Consider the following 20895-nt stretch of genomic DNA (forward strand, 5'->3'; position numbering starts at 1 on the left):
GCCTACAGCTACTGAAGATACCGTTGCGTTTTCACGTGTGATCTATACTCGACTCATATTCGTAAATGTACTCTGGGCGGTGCTGCCTCACCCAAACCGTCAAAATGACTGAAACACTGACTTAGTCTTTTAAAAGCTTTATTTCTCTCAGAACTCTTCAAGGAAGGAAGAAAAAAACAACTTCATGATGCAAGAGGTATGATAGACAAATGTGAGGTGGTGTGCAAAAATAATATAAGGCTTGTTCAACAGACATATTACTTTATCAATGCATTTTTTTTTATAAATATGTACTTGACAGAATGAATAGAAAACAATGCACACAGCGTAGAAAACTAATTGTTTTCTTTTTTCCGTCATACTTTGCAACTATACATGTTATTTCTAGGAAATACAATATATATATATATATATATATATATATATATATATATATATATATATATATATATATATATATATATATATAAAGTAGAGAATGTGTTCTTGCTAGGCTCATGGGCGGTCATGTACAAAGCTTTGCTCACAAAAACTAAATATCTCTGTTGGATGACAACAATTTAGGAAAGAAGTGATACAACTTTGTTCTTATTTTTTTTTATCAATAATAACTCTTATCCCCACTCACTCGCTCACTTCTATACACACAAATACACACAGGATTTCATATGTGAAATTTCCTACATCCATTGTTTGTAAGTTCTCCTTACGTTATATTTCATTTTGATAAAATCGAGAGGATTATTAAAAACATCCAGGTGTACAAAGGCATAGTAACAAGATCTGTTGCAGAGGGGGAGGTCACGGTTTCACCAGAAATCTGACGATGGATACGACAGGAGAGCTGCCTCTGACAGGGACACACTTCAGATGACCAACAGGAAGGACAGTGGACTGGTTGTTCTATCATTAAGGTAACTATCATTACTATATCCAGCAGGAGATTATGTATTCAGTGGTGTGTTTGAGTGAGTGAGCATCTCTGTGTCTGTCTGTCCACGGCTCATCTCGCATACTGCTGGATCTACCAGCCTCTTGTTTGTTGTGTTCATTTATGACTGTATGCGTAAGGCCCTCTCGTGGCTGCAGGGACTCACAGTTTTGCTGCTTTTTTTATGTACGTACTGCATGCATGTATGTATTGTAGGTATGAATGTATGTATGTATGTATGTATGTATGTATGTATGTATGTATGTATGTATGTATGTATGTATGTATGTATGTATGTATGTATTTATGTATGTATGTATAGTATGTATGTACTGCATGTACTTCATGTATTGCATGTATAGTATCTTAGTATGTATGTACTGCATGTACTTCATGTACTACATGTATGTACTGCATGTAGGTATGCATTTATGCATGTATGCATGTATGTATGTATGTATGTATTGCATGTATGTACTGCATGTACGTATACACTGCATGCATGTTTGTATGCATGTTGTATGTATGTATATGTACTGCATGTTTGTATGCATGCATGTTGTATGTAGGTATGTACTACATGTACATCATGTATTGCATGCATGTATGTACTGTACACATGTATGTATGTAATAGTATTGCATGTACATGTACTACATGTAATGAATAAAATGTATGCATGTGCTGCATGTGCTGCATGTGTACTGCATCATGTATGTACTGCATGCATGTATGCATGTATGAGCTTTGACTACTCCGGAGTGTATCTTCTTTTGTAGGTAGGATAGGAGCTAGCACGGTCCTGTACCGCGTTTGGCTAACAGAGCTAGCTGCTACAGAACTAAACACCCAGCAGGATTGACAGTTTCTGTTCAGAGGAAGCTTTAAACAGTCAACATGAATCGCTCACACGCTGAACCACAGTTCAGCTGCACCGAGCCGCTGCAGACAGCTGCCTGGAATCAACTGAGATTGTGTCTGTTGCGTGAGACGTGCGGTTGAAAAAAGTGTCTGAAGCGCTCTGCGGGGTCAAGACGGGGAGCAAGAGTGCTTTTTCAGTCCTTCAGCACTGGTCGGTGCAGAGACACGCACACAACTAAGTGCACCGTTCTAGTTCGCCCCGTTCACAGTATTATTCACATGGTTCATTCCAAGGATTCTTTGAACACTAAACAGTGAGACAAACTATTTAGTGACTACTAAAGATGTTCATGCTCCAACAAAACGAAAAAGTTTGACCAACATTCACAGCGTTGTTGTCTGTTACACCTAAAACAGATGCAAACGATTCAATGATGTATCAATGAAGTCCCTCAGTGGAGTGTATTATTTTGAAATGCTCAATGATGACGTCTCAAATCTGCCACCATCTTCGGCTAAATAGGCCTATTTCTATTTCTATTATTTTTTAAATATATACTGTATATATATACCAAACATTCAGACTGCTCACTGTTCCTCTTTGCTTTTCTCAAACCCTTTCTCCAGGCCCGTTGCCATGCCGTCTGCCTCGTAGCCATGCTCCGCCCCGGGTTCGGGGGAGTGGCCCACTGGGGTGCAGTCGTAGCCTTTGCCAGCTGAGCTAATGCGCTTCCTGTTGCGCGCGCCGGGCTGATAGAGCTGCATGGCGGGACGGTCCTGCAGGGAGACAAGAGAGCAGGGACATGGGAGAGATAGGCAGCACACATGTTGAATATATACAAATATATATCTATATATATATATATATATGTGTGTATGTATGTATACCTATATATGTATATATAGATATACTTCTTTACCCGCTTATTCACGAGTCACACAGGGCTGATGTGTATCCCAGCATGCACTGGGCCGGCTGGTACAGAATCAGCCTTTTCAACGTTCAAGTACTCTTCCCTATATATGTGCATCAGAAAATCAACACACCGTAGAATAACTAACGACGACCGGTGTGTTACGTACACCTTTTGTTTAATGCAAATAGTCTTAACTGTCCTATTTATTGTTTCATGTTATATCAATGTCGGGAGAAATCATATATTTGTTCATCCATCGCTGAATGATCAGCTCTCAGAACACAGAAACACTGAGGCCATGAGTCAGACCTCGTGGTTGTGAAATGAATGTATTTCACGTATGTGGAAACCTTTTTCATGCGCGTGACATTTTAATTAAGAGATAAGCTTATACTGTCGAATGCTTCCTGTAACGCGGTTAATTGCTATCTCTATGCCACAGACACACTGAAAGTAAAGACACAAGATTTCTCGCAGTTGATGACTATCATCTGTAAAAAGAAAAAACACACATCAACCAACATCTGAATCACAGTTACATGTAATTGGATGCCACCTTCCCCCCCGTCTCATGCTCACCTTGTCGCTCACCTTGTTTCGGAGGCGTTCTTTCCTGTTAGCCAGGTCCTCCCTGTCCTCCTTTCCCAGTTTGTCTCCCCCGTCGGGGCAGTAGGAATAGCCATGATGGTGCCCCTCCTTCTTGGCTCGGTCCTGGCAGTAGCCCTTCCCCCATTTGGTCTCGTCCTTGCGGCGCATAAACTTGTCAAACTCGTAGTGGTGCCGCTGCCGCTTCCTCTCCTCGTCCTTGCCCCGGTGGTCCTTGTCCCGCTGTCTGCGGCCGTGCTGCTCTCTCTGCTCCTTGTCGCTCTCGGGCTGACCCCTAGTGGTCGGAGAGGAGATTGCACAGACATTCAAATGATGATGATCACAATGATGACACAGGCAAGCAGAGTTGTTGGCAGCACTTCACAGTCCAGTGTGTGCTTCTCTGTCTCCCATAAAATATGGACGTCAATTCACATTTAAAGCTGTTTCACCTGTATAACATTCTCAGATTTGTTTTTAGCGCAAAAACATTTTTATAAATTACTTTTTTACTTACTTGAGTGAGTGATGGCAGATTACAAGCCTGATATATACATACTATATATATATATTACTTTTTTATTAAGAATGAGATGTTATAGTTGCTGCTTTTGTCCTATGTCCCACATTATAATACCACGCATAAGACTCAAATTCAAAGTGTGACATCAAAGGTCTTTTGGAGCGTCATCAGCCTCGGAGCAGTTAGCTCAGCCGGTGCACAGAACTTCTCACATTTGGACACTTTTCAAAACTGAACTTTTACTTCTTCTTTTTTTTTAATTTTGCTTTTTATTTTTTTTACAACTAGTCTATTTATATTCTACGTACTTCACTTGCATTAACTGAAATGAGATGTCACATGTGGGTTGAAGTCAAATCCAGTATTTGTGAGAAATACTTTTGCACCCGTTAAAAGAATTTTTCGAGAGCTGTTTTATTGTCGATCTATTAGTGTCACACTAATTGTCATTCTTTCCAGTTAATACGGGATGCTGTCACACCCCACACACCTTCCAACTTCTCTGGAGTCTATGAAACATAAAGGTCCTTTCAGGTTAAATAGAGAGCTGGCTTCAAGGGCTGAGCCAGAGATACGCTCCCCGACAGTTGAGTTCTGTACGGCCTGAATGTCCTGAATGTAGAGCACTACAGATCTCCAATAGGGCCTCTCACACAATTCTTACTTTTCTTTGGGGTCCTTTGATTTCGTTTGTCCTCCTGTCTTCTCCCATTTGCACCTGTCCGTCTCCCCGATGTCACTTTTGTCCTTCATTCGGTCTGAATCCACGTCGTCGTCCCTGTCGCTCTTCTTTAGGAGCTGGAAATGTAGAAGGAAAAACAAAAGTTCATGATTGCACGCTATTGCGCCATCAACGAACATGTGAGTTTCTCAGTGGCCTCACCTTGATCTTGATGTCTTTGTCGGACAACTTCTTCTGCTTCTCCGCCTCTTTCCGTTTGCGTCTCTCCTCCTCCCGCCGCTTCCTCTTCTCCTCCTCCCTCTGTCGTTTCTTTTCCAGCTCGCGTCTTCTCCTCTCCTCCCTCTTCTCCTCTCTGATCCTCTGCAAGGAGAGACGAGGCACTTTAAATTGAGGATTGTCCAGAGCAGTTTGAAAAGTCATGTATTTTTATCATTCGAGCGTTGATCTTTTTCTCACCTGTTTCTCGATTTTTTTATTTTTGATGTATTCCAACAGTGGCGTTGTCCGTTTGGCTAAAATTAAGGGAAAGCAATTGAGACAACTCAACAAAAGTTGTTTTTCAACCCATATAAACCCACATATTGATCTGTATGACAATGTACCTATGAGCTCTCTAGTCTTGGCCTCTATCTCTCCCAGCAGAGTCTCCGGGTTGGCCATAGACTTCTCCTCATCACAGGAGTAATTCTCCAAAAAACGCTTGTACTCTGGGTCTGAATGGGGTTTGAGATCCAGAATGAGAATACAAATGGTGTGAAGTCCATGTTTGTTTATATCACAGTATATATATATATATATATATATATATATATATATATATATATATATATATATATATATATATATTTAAGTTATGTATATCAGCACCTTCCTCAATGCTCCCGACTTTGGCATCTTTCTTTTTCAGTTTCTTCTTGGAGATTTTCTGGAAGGGGGCAAACTCCACCACGGCAGGATATTCCTGGCCTGAGCAAATATTGAAAGAAAAAGAAAAAGGCAGGTCATCATACAACAGACGTCTGCAATCAAACAGGAACCACGGCAACAAAAGCTCTAAAACCGCCTCTCGGGGCCCGATAACATCCAGCTGGACAACAAACACGTCTCATGTTTTTCCTTTAACACAACAGAATGCGTCGCCGAACAGAGCTTATAAGCAAAGAGGAATTACCCTTATTGTCGATGAACACGTAGCCATCAAATTGGTCCCTGAACAGGAGGATATCTTCGGGGTTTTTGAAATTGACATACGCCCTGGAGAACAGGTGGGGATAAAGACTGTGGACGGAGAGAACGGGAGAGCCATGAACAGTCAGCTTGTCAGAGTAAAGCGATACAATTCATACACCGTGGCTGGTTATCACCATTACCTTTGATCGGCTGGAAAGAACTCAAAATAGTCGTAGGACGGGAGCGGACTGAGCTGCTCCTCGAGCTGCTCCTTGGACAGGTTCGGCGGAAGCCTTCGGATCACCACCTGTAATCGATCATGTGTGTCATTCCCTTTGGCTCAGCAGGAAGCCCCTTGTTGGTATAAAGATCATTATGTTTCTTTCTTTCAAGGGGGAAATGGCTCAGGGTTTTGATTCCAGATCTCACAGGCGCACATATCACAGAAATTAAATTGAAACCCAAGGAGTAATAATAGTAATAATCAGACGGAAGATATGAATTGTTTACTACAGCGTGAATCGCTCCACTGCAGCTTCACGCTCACTTTACTTTTACAAAGGAACAAGACTGCTCGAAGAACCCTTTGACTCTCTGACCCGGCACATGGGCTTGTCATTGCAAACTCATGCTGTGCAGGTAAATGTTGCTCAAACAGACAGGGATAGTGAAGTCATGTGACCATGGGGACATTCTGTATTAGACTCAATTAGCTTTTACAATACTACACACTTTCACCTCTAACAGCAGGGGAACAAGCCTCGGGTTCCAGATAGATTTTGCCTGACAGACTGGAACCACATTGTTGTTAACCTCAAATATATTTTAATATTGTAATGTTTTGTATTTTGTATCAAAGCCTTAAACAGAAGCGACAGACAGATACAATAAGCAATCCGACTCTGTCAACGTTTTTGACTACTAATGTGTAATAAACACCATGCATTATTGTTTTTTTCCCCAGCATTATTCAGATTCACTTGACACCTTTAAGACTCTTTAGCTACAGGGAAACATTAGGATTTAGGATCCTAAAAAGCGGGATTATGGCGCTTAAAACGTTGATTTGAAGCTTGTTTGAACACACAGACGACGCGACAACGCGGACTACATTGGACACAGTGTCCCGTCGTGTTTACGTCATAAAGTCTGAGTGGAGTGTGACTTATATAATAGAATAGAAACAGATTATGGTTCCTGCTGACAGGTTGTTATTCTCTTCCGTGCTCCGGTCGCTGTCCGCGGTGCTGAAATGCCCGCCGCCTCCCCTCCATGTCAGTTTTACCCACACGGGGTATAAACAATGCGACACGTCGCCTCCCACCTTCGTGAAGACCTCCTTCTTCTCCTCTTTCGGCTTCAGGTGAGCGGGAGTGTTCTCCTGCTCCCTCGGGGCGTCTCTGAACTGTATCTCCACGACGCTTTTCTCCTTGCCCGCGGTCATTTGGTCCTTTTCAGACCTCATTTCTCTCCATCTCACTCTCTCTCTCTCTCGCCCGTGTTAAGTCGCCGTGCGCTCGCGAGAGTACGAGGTTCACGCGAGACGGCAGCGCGAGACGGGAGCTTTGACGAGGACGCGATAGAAAAAAAAGGAATGTGGTTTTCCTTGTTAAATACGTTAAAATTTAATAAAACTATTTAATTTGAAAAAAAGTTAAACCTATCAGCATCAACAATATATACAAAGTATTAAAAACAAAAGATTTTATTTGGCAAAACGGTCCACTTCAGAATAAAATAAATCTTTGATTGTTGATTGCATCACTTTAATGTTGTAGCTGGTAATGGTGAGGGTAATTTGTATTTACTTCATACTGCTCATTGAGTATAACATTTGGTCTCAGCCGGATATAATACTACACAATGTATTTGATGATTACATTTAGATCTGAATTTGCAAATTAAATCGTAGGTCTAACTAAAGTTCACCAATCAAGTAAATGTAGGAGAGTACAATGTTTTGTTCTTCATCATACTGCAGAAAAAAGTACAAGTAACCAAGTGTAATAGTTACATAGTGAGCAGTTTGTCTTGCTTGGAGTCCGCCAACTTTCATCACCTTTCTCCAGCAGCCCATATGGGACACTGGACTGTGGTCAAGTGAGCCCACATCCGCCGAGTGAGCCTCTACTGCAATTCTGAATGCATCTCTATTCAAGGTGTTACGGTACGGGGCGGTACGCAGCAGAGAACCCAGAAAAGCCGAGCTCAAATGAAATGATGATATTCATATTCAAACGGCATATCCTTAAACTCAAATTTAAAGTACAACGCACTCTTGTTCAGACTGATCCCTGCTATGTCCATGTGTCCTGCTATGTCCATGTGTCCATGGCCTTGAGATTTTACTGTACAGTTTTGGAGAAAAGTGACTTGTTAGCTGACTCAAAGTCAGCTCACATGCAATGATATTCATAACGTCACAATTTCCAATATTTAAATGGCTATACAAACAGATCCTTAAATTTGTAAAGTAAAATTATGAATATCATTATTACATTGTAGCTGATTTTGAAGTCACTTTTCTCCAAAACTGTACAGTGAACTCTCATGGCTATGTACATGTGCATAGCAGAGGTGCAGTGTAATTTCACTTTACAAATTTAAGGATCTGTTTTATAGCCGTTTGAATATTGGAAATTGTGACATTATGAATATCCTTAAATTTGTAACGTAAAATTATAAATATCATTATTACATGTAAGCTGACTTTGAAGTCACTTTTCTCCAAAGCTGTACAGTAAAATCTCAAGGCCATAGACATGTCCATGGCGGAGGTCAGCCTGAATAAGGCTGCATTGTAATTGCACTTTACAAGTTTAAGAATCTGTTTTATAGCTGTTTGAATATTGGGAAATTACGTTTGAATGCTTTTTGTGCTATTTGAAGCCAACCTAGACCACCATACCGTAACACCAGGAATAGACGGTCATTTATTTTCATGCGTGCGGCTCACTCGGCGGATGAGGGCTCACTTGACCGCAGTGGACAACGGCTGTTTGAGTTTTTGCATTGCATTTTAGGAGTGTTTTCAGTAAAATATGAATGACTTAATAAAGGGACTTTGCTGTTGTAAACATCAACGTTGCTCCAGAAATAGTACTTATACCAATACATATTGCTCTCAGTTTGTTTTCAAAATGCAATATGTTTTAAAAGCAATCATTTAGTCGTAGAAAAGAACAGAGCATTAATAAGAGTGGCTCCTGTAATAAAATCCTAGACACCTGTCACCTGAAGGCCACCGTAGTTCTCTGACACACTTGGAAAGGAGGTTGCAATTAATCAAATCTTAAATAGTAGCTTAACATGTTTTCAATAAGTACATATTTGACATTACCCAATGTAATAAATGTGTGCCTACTCCATAAATGCAAACTGTTCACGACCACTGATGTAAATAGTTTTGGAAGAAAATGCGCGTGCTCTTATTCAACCCTTGTATTCATTTGGTTTTTCAATGAATATACTTTTTTACGCTGTTACTGTATATATCTTCAATTAATTTAGGATTCATTGCATTTATTTATCCATCATATATTTATTGTATATCGATACTTATATCTGTAATGACTTCTTCAATGATCCGATTCAAAGTAGAGGACATATCAAACAGTTCCGCCGCCATCAACGCACACAAAAGCTGCGGGATGAAGAAGCGACTTTGGCGCCGAACAAGTACGTTGTGGTGAGAAAAGAATAACTTCCAAGTGTCATTCATCTATCTGCGGGACCGGGGCGTCTTCAGGCAGTCCAGCAGCCGCCTGGATCAGCGTGCGGGACCGGGGTCGAGCTGCGGGGCTTCACGCTCTACTGACCCGCACAGTGAGAGCTGCTCGCGGCTGCGCTGTCCGCCAAGGAGCTCCAGGGTTCCGGGTGGGAGGACTGGCTCACCGACCGCCCGTGGACGTCTCGGTAGGGAACTGAGAAAAAAACAACACACACACACACACACACACACACACACACACACACACACACACACACACACACACACACACACACACACACACACACACACACACACACAAAAAAAGTTGTCGAACAAAAGCTTTTGATTGTAAATATGTGTAGTTACCGGACGAAAAAACAACTTTGTTTTTCCTAAAATAAATCTCTAAGCTGTATCACCAAAGTTGATCATTTCAAATGAACTGACCGTAAACTCACCACCGAGGAAGGCTTGCCTGCCGCTGCTGGTCTCCGCGCGCAGCCGAGGTCTCTCTGGGGTCGACACGGAGCTCTTCAGGCTGGAGACAAAGGTGGAGCAGGTGTCCGGGTCCCGGCACACTTGGTTTTGACTGTAAATGACGGCCGCTTTAGACGGAGTGCAGCCCATCTCTCTGCGAGCTGCAGCCGCTCTCCATTGGGGTGAAAGGAAAAATACCGGACGTGGGTGTGAAGAGAGGGGATGGATGGATGGATGGAAAGAGGGCTGAGAGAGATCACTCCTCCCCCTACACCGGAGCACGGCGTTTAAGAGGATGTTTGAGCTCCGGTCAGTTTCACACTCTGTTTTCCTCTGGAGGGTAAAAAAAAAAGAAGGTACATTGTCGATTTTACGCCAATGCGTCGGTGCAAGTAAACACACCACAGGATGCACGTTGGTTTCCCTCCTAAGTGTTGAAAATTACATTTGGTTGAACTATATTATACGCCTCAGGATCAAATATAAGGATTGTCATCTCAGCATCTACATGCCACATTTTATTTGAGTATAAAAAAACAAAACGCAATCTAAAAATATCTGGTTTGGTCAAATCAGTAATTCTGCTGAGAGCATGTTTGTATAAGCTGGACTTCACTCTGCAACAGATGTAAACATATGTAGACACCAGAACTGTACGGTATCTCAGTGAGGACATTAAAAGACATTTTGTGTGTAGAACATTCAAAGATAAACACCATCGCTACCACAACACATGTTCATGATTTTTTACATACAAACCACTTATTTCCGATGAACACAAAACACACATACCCAAAACTTTTTAAGATAAATTCATGGTTTATTGGAGTCACCAAGAAAAAAACTGGTTGTAATTAGCTGGCTCTTTATTCAATTTGTAAATCCACAGGTTGAGAGCAGCACGGAGGGCCCTGCCATAGGCAGTAATACGTGTTAGTCTTTTAGATGCGAGGTGTGCGGCTGTGTTTGCTCCGTCCAATCGAGTGTCAGAGGGCCACGCGTTCCCAGTGTCTCCGGGCTGAACCCAAGGTCCAAGTACTCGGCCCCTTCACCGAGGCACATGTTAATTCCCCCTGTTAAAGTGCATTCTTGCTAAATGAATACAGCAGGTTGCTGTATAGATATTCACCCACACTCTTAATGTTCACAACGGCATGTTCACTTACAGGAACGACCGCGTTAAATGCACGAGAGGGAGAATCCACAGGAAACCATTGGTGGAGGACACGCGGCCAAAGTTTTGGTTCGATAGCTGTCCCCTTGGGCTCGGATACGTGTGCCTATGACAGCCATTTTGACGCGACAGTTCCACCTCCCGGCGGGGGACGCCGCGATCACGTGCTGGCGTCCGACAAGGTGTCCAACATCACGTCGCTCTCGTACATGTCGCACTCGAGGGTCAGGGAGAGTCGCAGAGGCGTCTCCAGCATCATCTTGTCCTGGTTCGACAGGGGCGTTTCCAAGGACGTGATGCCGCCGCCGTCTTCCTGCCTCGGGGTGTCCGGGAGGTCGCTGGGCTCCGCCGTGTTCAGCATCTTTATTAGCGTAGGAGTGTTCAAGCTGCCGCGCATCTTGTCGTTGATGTCCGTGCCTGTTGTAGAGTCAAAGCGACAGCAGGTTTGAAATGTCAGCTGGTGTCTTAGAGCAGACATTTGAGTACTTGCAACAAAAATATGCTAATTCATCTGTGGGTAGTTTTGAGATGTCTGCTATTGAGATCTTTGTTTGGGGGTCAAACAATGACTAATACCGCTAGAGCTGAAATAGATATCATTCAACTCAGCTTGATAAAAAGACCAAGGATGCAAAAATCTTTCAAAGACGAAAGACAAGTGATCTGAAACTGCAGTAGAGTGTGTGTCCTACCTATATAGGCATCCGTGTCACCGATGTACATCTCAATACAGTGGCCGAGCATCGTCACAGAAAAAGTGTCGTCCCTTTTCAGTCCGAGTGCCTGCACAGACAGAAACCAAACCCAATTCTAACATTTCTTACAAAAACATAGCTGTTGACAAACAGAGAAAAAACTAAGCAATTGACTTTTCAGAGGTGATGCGTTGACGTTAACTCTTATTCATTTATTTGATTGAAAATGGAAAAACAAAGCCCCAATGCACAAAAGGTTCTTGGAAAAATTAGAAAACACTCACAACCTTATGGGCCAAAAGAAAATGGCAGCATACCGTGTGAAAGTAGTCGATAGCGCTCTCAAAGTCCCCCATGAGGCTGTGCACGTATCCTATGGACGAGTAGGTGGAGGCGTGCTGAGGAATTAACACCAGAGCCTGACGGTGGTACTCCAGAGCCTGGTCGTACTTTCTACACAAACAAACACGGCAATGAACAAAGTCTGTATCCATGGAGCCTACGTAATGACGCTTGCAGAAATGTGACAAAATACATTATATCAAATAGTACATTTGATGGGGAAACACAAACACAAACGCAGCAATATAATAAATAATTTGACAAACAAGGCCATATCAGCAATTTTGAAATGTGTGCCTTTTGTAGGAACGAGTGCACAAAGGGAACTTTTTTCAAATATATTTCGATAGCTGCAAATTGTTCAAGTTTTGACAAATACAGCACATCTTCTGCTCAATGGGTGTCACTGTGTGTATATTCTTCAGTTATAGTCATGTTAAAAAAAACAAGAAAAGAGCTGGCCCTTTTCCAAACAGTTTCCAATGACGGCTTCTCAGATGCTTCAGTGTAATACTCATCTGGCGGGTCAGGTGAGCTAATAGATTATTATGTTGAACCTACTTCAGTAACACCAAGATAACACATAAGATAACACGCACTGCAGAGAGTTCATATCAGCACATGTGCAGCTGTGTTTCTATTTCTATGTATTTTTATTTTTTTTACATACAAGGAACGGAAAAGGATTGCGTCAAATGCATGCGTCAACAACCTAACGCATTAACCCTTGACCTTTGTTCTATATAAAAACTCCCCAAGCCTTTCAAAACAACCACTTGTGTGGCGCGCATTCTGCAAAGTCCTTATATCTATTGAGTGGTGAATATGCATAATTCATTAAAGGGTCTTTTCATGAATTCCCAACGAGGGCCCTGCCTTCTGAATGATTGTGACAGAACAAGCGGGCGCATCTCTGAAAATAGCTCGTTGGAGGAAGGTGAGGGGAAAATAATAGAAGGAGGGGCATGAACAATTTAGAGCAGAGTGCACTCTCTTAGCTTCTTTAATGATCCACTTGGGATGAACTTAGCCTCCCATATTGAGTACCTCATGTGCCAACCTCAAATAGACAGAACAACTTAGGAAGATTGGCTCCGTCGTACTTACTTCAATTTCCGACACACGTGACCCAAGTTGTTTAACAAAGGCTCCCATTTGTCCACTGTGACCTTCAAATTGAAAGGAAAACATTAAAAAAGCATAATTATAATAACTCCAGCACGGACGTGGTCATGTTTTCAAGTCGTTTGTCATTCAAACTTTTTAAATGAAAATACATGAACAGTTACCTCGTTTCCTATGGCTTTGATCTTCTCCATCGCGTCAAGAAACAACTTCTCTGCTGTCTTCCAGCTACAACAATAGATGTGTAAAACATTTTTACAGCACAATGAGTGTAATTTAAATTAAGGGCATTATAAGCTACTTAAATGTGTGTCCACATGTTTTCCGAACTACCTAATTTGAGTTAGAGATATTTTCTGCCATCCCAATACAACAGGTAATTGTATTTTATCCACAGATAACAAAACCTCCACAAATCAAACTATCTACATGACTAGATACCGGTGAGGTTTTATGAGAACATTTGTTCGCTCTGACAATTACCACCGCTGTGTAATGCCAATAACATGTATGCTACCTTTGTGTAACTAGTTGGTAGTAGTGATGGTTGTTTGTGTTTTTGGCTCCATGACTCACTCTCCATTTTGAAAGGCAACCACCGCCACCTCGTGTATGACAAACGGGTCCTCTGGAGCGATACTGAGGGCCTGGCTGAAGAAACGCTCCGCCAGCTTGGAGTTGTTGGTCAGACCGTACTCCAGGCCAATGTAAAGCATGGGTAAGTGGCACCTGGATGAGAGAGAGACACAAACAAGTGTCACCAGAAATGGCAAAATTGCCAATGCAGGCTGACAAAGGCGGTATGTCTATGGCAAAACAAATATATTTAAAAAGGTGGAATATGTGGAGTTGAAAACTCCAGGGCCTGTCTGTCATTACCCTTTCATCAGCTGGGCAGCGGTGAAGTAGGCAGCCATGGCTTGGTCATGCTCACTCTCCACCGCAAACGAATGACCATAGGCAATCCATGCAGGGCCGTACGTCCTCTCCAGCGTGGTGGCTTTGCTGCAGGAGACAAACAATATGATATGCCTCACTGCACCAAAACACGAAACGGCCTGCTCTGTGGCCTCAAACAGGATGCACTTCCTTTTGAGTCAGCGACAGCATACCTGAGGTACCGCCGAGCGTGTTCGTTTTTATGGCCAACCATGAGATAGTAGCACCCGACGGCAAACCAGGATACCTGATGAAGGTTTATGATGGTTATCCAAGAATGCACATTATGTTAATAAAAAAAAAAGAAAGATGGATGGATAAGCCTGCAACACTTACTGGGTTGTTGGGATACAAGTCTACAAGTTTGTGCGATAGGTAAAACAATTCTGCGGGGAGGAGAGAGGGGGGGGGGGCACACAAAAAAGATTAGAGAGCTAAATTAACTATTATACTGATCGGTAGGCAAAGCTATCAAACAAAGCGCTTTATGCACGAATGCAACGTCCATTATACCATTTGCTTTCCCAAGCTCCACCAGTGTTCCTATGTGGACCGGTAAACAGTTGGCGTGGAAGGGGTCTTTAACCATCACCCTGAAACACAAAAACAGAGCTGCATTAAGCAGCTGTACAGTTTTACTGACATTCTGCTGCAGCAACTCGTTGACCTTTATTTAGCGCAATCAAAATAAAATGATTGTATACCACACTGTGATTTGGGGCATTATTGATTTAATTTTTTTTTAATTTAAGGTCTGACTGTTACAATAGCATGACACAGATCAATAGATGTGTATCAGTCAAAACCACTTTCTCTGGCTGAGGTGAAGAAAGAATGTGAGGTAAAGCTGGACTATAGCTGCAGGCTACAGGCTATATGGCTACAGGTTACATTCAGAGGTGAGAACTATTCCTGTTGTGTGATTTTATGATGCGTGTTATTAGCGTGACGGCTGTAGGCCTCGCCTTTCTAGAGTGTCTCTACATAAATCTCCACGTAACACAAAGATCAACAACTGAGAGGAAGACACCTACGTTGATGTGAGTTTGTAGCACATCTTGAAATCACAGTTATAATAATGTCTCTCCGCAAGAGACACCACCACATCCAAATTGTCCTGAAGACCATTGACCATCTCTGGCACCACCAAATCACTGGGCTTGTTATACTGCAGAGGGAAAAAGAAGGAGTGTGTGTGTGGGGTTTAAAATGGGAGTAAGTGGGGGGGAAAGGAGAAAGGATATGAAGGGTTAGGACAAAAGAATATCCATAATATACATTTGCATTTCAACAAATATTTAGTGTGTACAAATAAACCCTGAAGCTTGGCAACACCAGGGAACAACATTTGGATGTTTGCTCTCTATGAACTCAAATTAAAAGATAAGGCAGGCTGGTGTTTGAGATTGACCACAAATAACCTGCAGGGTCCATGTTCGTTCAAGTAAAACGACATTCTAGACAAAAATGTTGATACATGATGAGCCATCAATCCCTTTTGGACAACAATGTGTCTAACAGAGGAAACCTTTCAGTTACATCAGGCTTTGTCTATAAGGGCAATACTTGATGGTCGGATCAATTCATTGTTGATTTTGGTCTTTTAGGAGGATTAGTAGACCATAAGAAAATACAAATATCATTAGGCTTATACTAAAATTTATGAAAAATAAATAAATCCTACCTTCTTTAACTTATTCTCAAATAGGAAGTGTAAGAGCTCCTCCTCTTCCTCAGTGCACTGTTGACTCAGAGGAAGAGAGTCCAGGAAGTCTTTTTCTATAGAAAAAACAACAACAGGTTTCACATACACCGCCCTTGTAGAAGTTCTTGAAATTATGATAGATATCACATCTGTAGCAATATCAATAGGTCAGTGCACATAGTTGCCACAGATCAGACTCACCTTCCTGCGCGGTCAACATGTGATGGGATGTTAAAAGGTCAAAGGCTTCAAAGCAGTACACGTCTAGTTTCAAGGCCTCTTTATAGCTAGAGGTGGCCAGCGGCCTGTTGTCCATGGCATCATAGATCTTACCCCGCAGGAGGCAGATGGAGCTGTTGACCTGAAACATTTCAGAGGCGTAATAGAGAGGGAACAGAAAGAGTCTTTAGTCAATGCCTACAACATGACTCATACCTGTATATATAGTCTTTCAGCTTCAAGTAATTAACAAGAATGGACCTTGGCAACACTCAGAAACAACTCTCATATCCATCAAATGTCACATAAATAAATTAATATCTGCTGCTCTCAACTATGATTACAGTGGTTATAAATGGCACGTTCTCACCACTGAATACAATCCATTATACTTTACAATCCAGTGGTGCTGGGGGAAATTTTGAGCAGGTGAACTCCATGACATAAATGTCAGTGGAGATTACCGCATCTGTTGTCTTCAAACTTTCAACTAGCTAGCATTAATGCCAATGTGTATGCGTTTGGACTCTTCGGCAATCAATATTAATGTACAAGGTCATCTGTTGTCAAGACATTGTTTAACAGTAAAGCAAAAGCAAGCGCTGATATTTATACAGAATTTATACAGATATGTGGCACTGAGGATTCTGGGAATTATATGAATTCACAATACAAAATAAGGGTTTAAATAATTAATGAATGCATTTCATTTCTACCGACAACGTAAACACAACTGAACTTGTGGTGGTGGTGAGAGTGTTTATGCAAAGTTAAACTGCATCGGGCTGGATAGTGAAGACACTGAAAGGAGAATGTATTGCCACAGTTTACAGCTACACGTTTGCAGTAACAGCAAAAAACCAAATGCTGATTACAGCACATTTGAGTGTTGATGAACGGAACAATGTTAAGCAGTGAAGATTAGATCATGCACCACCGAAAGACAAGACAGTCCAACATCTTTTACTGAAGCACATTCAATATATCCCAGTGTCTCAATGGAGAGTCCAGACTTACGGCAGTAGGGGACATGTCCCAATCCTTGGCCGACTCTGGTGTTCCACAGTCCTCTTTCCCACTCCTGTCCAGCAGCTTCTTGCTCACTGACTCCTCTGTGTCCAGGATATCCAAGGCCTGCTGGAACTCTTTGGCAGCATACTAGACCAAACAATCAAGAGGCTAATAAGTATAAAGCATGAACAATATCTGATGGGTTTCTCTCAATATTATATTCTGCACTGCATGTAGAGGAGGGTTTAGAACTGATGCAGTGGGCATTAGGGAGTTACTTACATGGCACCTAGCAGCGAGATACTGACAAGCTCCGTACAACTGTAGAAGAGAGGACATGTTTCAGACTAGGGACTGACTTCAGGGAGACAGGGACATTGTTATGATTGGGTTCATTATCACACGTTGGATTTGTGTCATAAACCTTGTCACTCATTCCCCCCAGGAACACATCTTTGCACATACTCGACAACAACCTGCAGTTACCTTGTCAAGTTTTCGTGATCGGAGGGCGTGGGAGGCTCTATGGTACTGTGAGGTCAAGTAAAGGCACTGAGCGAGCCAGTAGATATCCTGGGGGTCCTCTGCATGCCAAACAAAGAGGGAGTATTGGGGTCATCAACTTTTGACGTTAAGAGTCATCACTGACAGGCCACACAAAACAATACAAACACTGCAAAGGTTGTCAAGCTAGTGTATTAAGAGTCAATTGTGTTTACAGCTGTGAGTGTAACAATGTCAGATTGAGATCGTATTCTCTCCCTACACAACATTAACGTGGTAACTTAAGGTGACAGATCGGTAGACATGCTGGGGCAACTGTTCCAGCACCAACAGCTCTCACTCAGTCACTCACCGCGAGAAAGGGACGCTATCTTGTCGGCCCAGAACAGAGCACTTTGATACTGTTGCTGTGGAGGGACACACAAAGACAGGACACGAGTCACTCATATATATCGTTATTGTTGCGGCTGGCTGGTCGGCCGGGTGATAGATTTTTTATTATAGCATTTTTTTTAAAAGTTAGCTAGCCAGTCAGAGCTAACTGTATTTCTCTCAAGCTAGCATTAGCTAGCAACAGACACAGTCAGAAATACATTAATTCGTACCTGGTCGATGTACTGCCGTACTCGCTTTCGTAGTCGGTCGAGATTCATTTTGAGTTTTATTTCTGACAATTATGGCTCCGACTATAAAACAAGTGTCATTTTTAGAGGCAGTGTATCAAACTATGGACAAAACAGTACGTGCTAGCTTGCTAGCAACGTAGAATCAAATCCGCGGCTTCTTTCTGCAACGGGTGTCCTGCAAAAAATGTGCCGTAAGGAAACTCATCCTGGCTAGACAGTTCCGCATGAACTATTTCCCCCCAATTTCGCTATATGTCGCGCTGTAATATAATAGTACATACATAAAAAATATATATACAAGCATTTACTCGGTTTATTTATTGTTGTAGTTTTTGTTGTGAAAGAAAACACATAAAAAGGCCATCATGCAGTTTGCTAAAAGAAGAAAACTCTCATCACGAAGCATCATTCTCAGGCGCATTGATGTGTTTCTCAGGTGCCTTTGCTTCAGGAGACGTTATCCTGCTGGATCTCTCTTCTTCCTTTCCTCTAGTCTTGGCGGTCTTGCCTTCGGCCGTGTTTCTTGCAGTACTGTGTGTGGTTGCAGCGGCGCTGACGGGGTTTCTTTGGCCCTGAAATTGGCACATTAAATACAAACTCTATAATGATGTTCAGTTAATAATATCATAATAGGGCCAATGTACGTGAAAACGTGATACATTGTGCATATGTAATGTTTTCAAATAGAAAAATAACCTTTTGCTGGCTTGTCCTGTCTCGCGGGTAATGCGCAATGCTGTTCATCACTTTGAGAGTTTTGAGCCAGTCCTCCTGACAGCTCCTCTGAGCATAATGAGACCTGCACTGGCTCAGATTGAACAGGATCCTCTCATTCTCCTTGGCAATGCGGAGCTGCTCCAGCTGTCGCCTCCTCTCGCCAAGGCTGCGATGAGGAGTAAACACAGGCTTAAGACGGGTTCAGTGTCAAAGGAGTGTGTGGGAGGCGGGGGAGATTCACTTTAAATCGCACTTTCACGCCGATCGTCCTGCCACAATCTCCCCTGACCTTTTTCTCTCGTAATTGTTCCAGTTGTCCACTCTTCCACGTGTCCTCGCGATGAGCGCGATTTTCGCCGCGTTTATGTCGTTTTCCCTCTTCATCTGCCTCGCGCGCTGTTCTTCCACCTGAGTGCAGTAACACATGGTCAGACATCGCCATGCATACACGCAACCTTATGTTCGCTGCACTTTTCTTTTCTCATATTTTAAGACTTTTATTTCGGCACTGACACATCTACTGCCACCCTGTGGAAGTCAGACACGGAACACGTCAGAGAGAGAGAGAGAGAGAGAGAGAGAGAGAGAGAGAGAGAGAGAGAGAGAGAGAGAGAGAGAGAGAGAGGGAAGGAGGGAGAGAGAGAGAGAGAGAGAGAGGGGGGGGGGGCATTTTCTTGTCTCATTTTCTTGTATTAACAAACTTTTAACTTTTCTTTTAACTAATCTATTGTAATATTATTTTAATGCTTTTGCAAAATTGTCTTTTTGTGGAACGTGTATGCAAATAAAGCACTTTGAATTGAATTGAATTGAATTGAATTGAATTGAGAGAGAGATAAAACAGCCACCTGTAGGTTCTTCATCTTGAGTACCAGGTGACTGTAGATCTTTGGCGGACCCGTGTTTAATGTTGATTTAGCTGACTTTAACTTGGGGGGCGAGAAAAAAACATACAGCTTCGCAGAGAGCAATGAATAGCACATGATCATTGGCAAACACATTTTGCTTGGTTTGTGACAGGAACAAACACGTTACAACATATGCAAAACAACAGGAAGGCATTCACAACCAGAGCGGGGCTCAAGTGTGTCCCAACCTTCTCCCGGTGCAGCTCATATGCAGCCTTGTCCCATTTGCTCCCATGGATCTGTGGTTGACACGTCCGATACGCTATGGGCCTGCAATACATACATTCAAACAAGTATTACACACACACGCTACACTACCAGACACCCCCAACTCTAAAAACACACACTTTTAAGTCATCACGTTTGATGATTCCCTCTCCCGCTCCCTCCTCTGACCCACCTCACAGTCCGCGGCGGTCCTGATGGGGTCTCGGTGTCACGGCCCTTCATCTGCCCTGAGAGAGAGAGACCGCGCGTGTGTGTGTGTGTCTCTCTCTGTGTGTGTGTGTCTGTCTGTCTGTCTGTGTGTGTAAGTGTGTGTCCGTCCAGCTGAGGAGACAATGCGGTCGGTTTTCTGCCAGTTATACGCGGTTGCCATGACAGCGGCTGCGGGGAGCGGAGATGATGAACGGTTTCAAACGATGTGCTTGTCTAGAAAGACGCGCGAGAACACACACACACACACACACGCCAGCACGCGCGCGCACACACACGAATAGGGTAATTAGCGATGGGACTGGGGGGAGGAGACATGTGAGATGAGCTGCCGCACAGTTCAAAGCTGGAAATACAAACTGAAACCCCCCCTTTCAAATAAAAACGTGTGCTCGTGCTATTTTTAAACTGGAAAAGAATAATAAAAAGGTGAAACTAATGTGCTGACACCCATCGGACGTCCCAATGGATCTGTTAGATGTTGATCGTGAAAAAAATGCAATCAAATACAGAATTGTTACATTTAATGAGAGAGAAAATAAACAAAAAGACTTGACAGCATTGCATTAATGAGGTCAGGAGGAATGTAGACTCGATTTCCTCTCTTGTTACACGCAGACAATAACAGCCTTGGAGA

The 20895-nt window shown here is 42.6% G+C and overlaps 2 protein-coding genes across 4 annotated transcripts; both read right to left on the bottom strand.

The window, feature by feature from the left end:
* Positions 1-479: 479 nt before the first annotated feature.
* upf3a (UPF3A regulator of nonsense mediated mRNA decay) lies at positions 480-7175 on the bottom strand. Of its 2 annotated transcripts, none has more exons than XM_068572913.1 (10): positions 6994-7175; positions 5870-5976; positions 5671-5777; positions 5367-5465; positions 5102-5212; positions 4956-5011; positions 4701-4859; positions 4482-4615; positions 3301-3589; positions 480-2569 (listed from the first exon to the last, which is right to left on the bottom strand). In XM_068572913.1, the coding sequence occupies exons 1-10, from the start codon at positions 7132-7134 to the stop codon at positions 2381-2383; spliced, it is 1392 nt and encodes a 463-aa protein (XP_068429014.1). In that variant the 5' UTR covers positions 7135-7175; the 3' UTR covers positions 480-2380. The 2 variants fall into 2 exon arrangements, with proteins under 2 accessions (XP_068429014.1, XP_068429013.1); XM_068572912.1 differs by having other exon boundaries at positions 3289-3589.
* Positions 7176-10657: 3482 nt separating this feature from the next.
* Positions 10658-20465, bottom strand: cdc16 (cell division cycle 16 homolog (S. cerevisiae)). 2 transcript variants are annotated; one of them, XM_068573124.1, is made up of 23 exons: positions 20224-20464; positions 20012-20093; positions 19764-19844; positions 19205-19323; positions 18895-19081; positions 18178-18770; positions 17925-17979; positions 17555-17652; positions 17351-17389; positions 17075-17215; positions 16040-16199; positions 15818-15912; positions 15168-15301; positions 14647-14726; positions 14470-14519; positions 14307-14380; positions 14074-14199; positions 13771-13923; positions 13359-13422; positions 13177-13238; positions 12045-12180; positions 11725-11815; positions 10658-11449 (listed from the first exon to the last, which is right to left on the bottom strand). In XM_068573124.1, exons 6-23 carry the CDS (start codon positions 18223-18225, stop codon positions 11193-11195), a joined length of 1863 nt encoding a protein of 620 aa, XP_068429225.1. In that variant the 5' UTR covers positions 18226-18770; positions 18895-19081; positions 19205-19323; positions 19764-19844; positions 20012-20093; positions 20224-20464; the 3' UTR covers positions 10658-11192. The 2 variants fall into 2 exon arrangements, with proteins under 2 accessions (XP_068429225.1, XP_068429226.1); XM_068573125.1 differs by lacking the exon at positions 19764-19844 and having other exon boundaries at positions 20224-20465.
* Between the last annotated feature and the right edge of the window lie 430 nt (positions 20466-20895).

The sequence above is a fragment of the Clinocottus analis genome, unplaced genomic scaffold (genome assembly GCF_023055335.1).
Source record: "Clinocottus analis isolate CAN_PGR_092001 unplaced genomic scaffold, fCliAna1.0.p SCAF_12, whole genome shotgun sequence".
In the NCBI taxonomy this organism is placed as follows: domain Eukaryota; kingdom Metazoa; phylum Chordata; class Actinopteri; order Perciformes; family Cottidae; genus Clinocottus; species Clinocottus analis.

What these genes read in the sequence shown, in the direction of transcription:
- upf3a (XM_068572912.1), bottom strand. Translation starts at nt 7,134, where the DNA reads ATGAGGTCTGAAAAGGACCAAATGACCGCGGGCAAGGAGAAAAGCGTC. An exon ending in TTCTTTCCAGCCGATCAAAG is followed by an intron (nt 5,778 to 5,869) that starts GTAATGGTGATA and finishes CTCCGTCCACAG; the next exon opens with TCTTTATCCCCACCTGTTCT. An exon ending in ACAAAGACATCAAGATCAAG is followed by an intron (nt 4,616 to 4,700) that starts GTGAGGCCACTG and finishes CTACATTTCCAG; the next exon opens with CTCCTAAAGAAGAGCGACAG.
- cdc16 (XM_068573125.1), bottom strand. Translation starts at nt 18,225, where the DNA reads ATGAATCTCGACCGACTACGAAAGCGAGTACGGCAGTACATCGACCAG. An exon ending in ATCTCGCTGCTAGGTGCCAT is followed by an intron (nt 17,216 to 17,350) that starts GTAAGTAACTCC and finishes TGTTTGGTCTAG; the next exon opens with TATGCTGCCAAAGAGTTCCA. An exon ending in CATGTTGACCGCGCAGGAAG is followed by an intron (nt 15,913 to 16,039) that starts GTGAGTCTGATC and finishes TTTTTTCTATAG; the next exon opens with AAAAAGACTTCCTGGACTCT.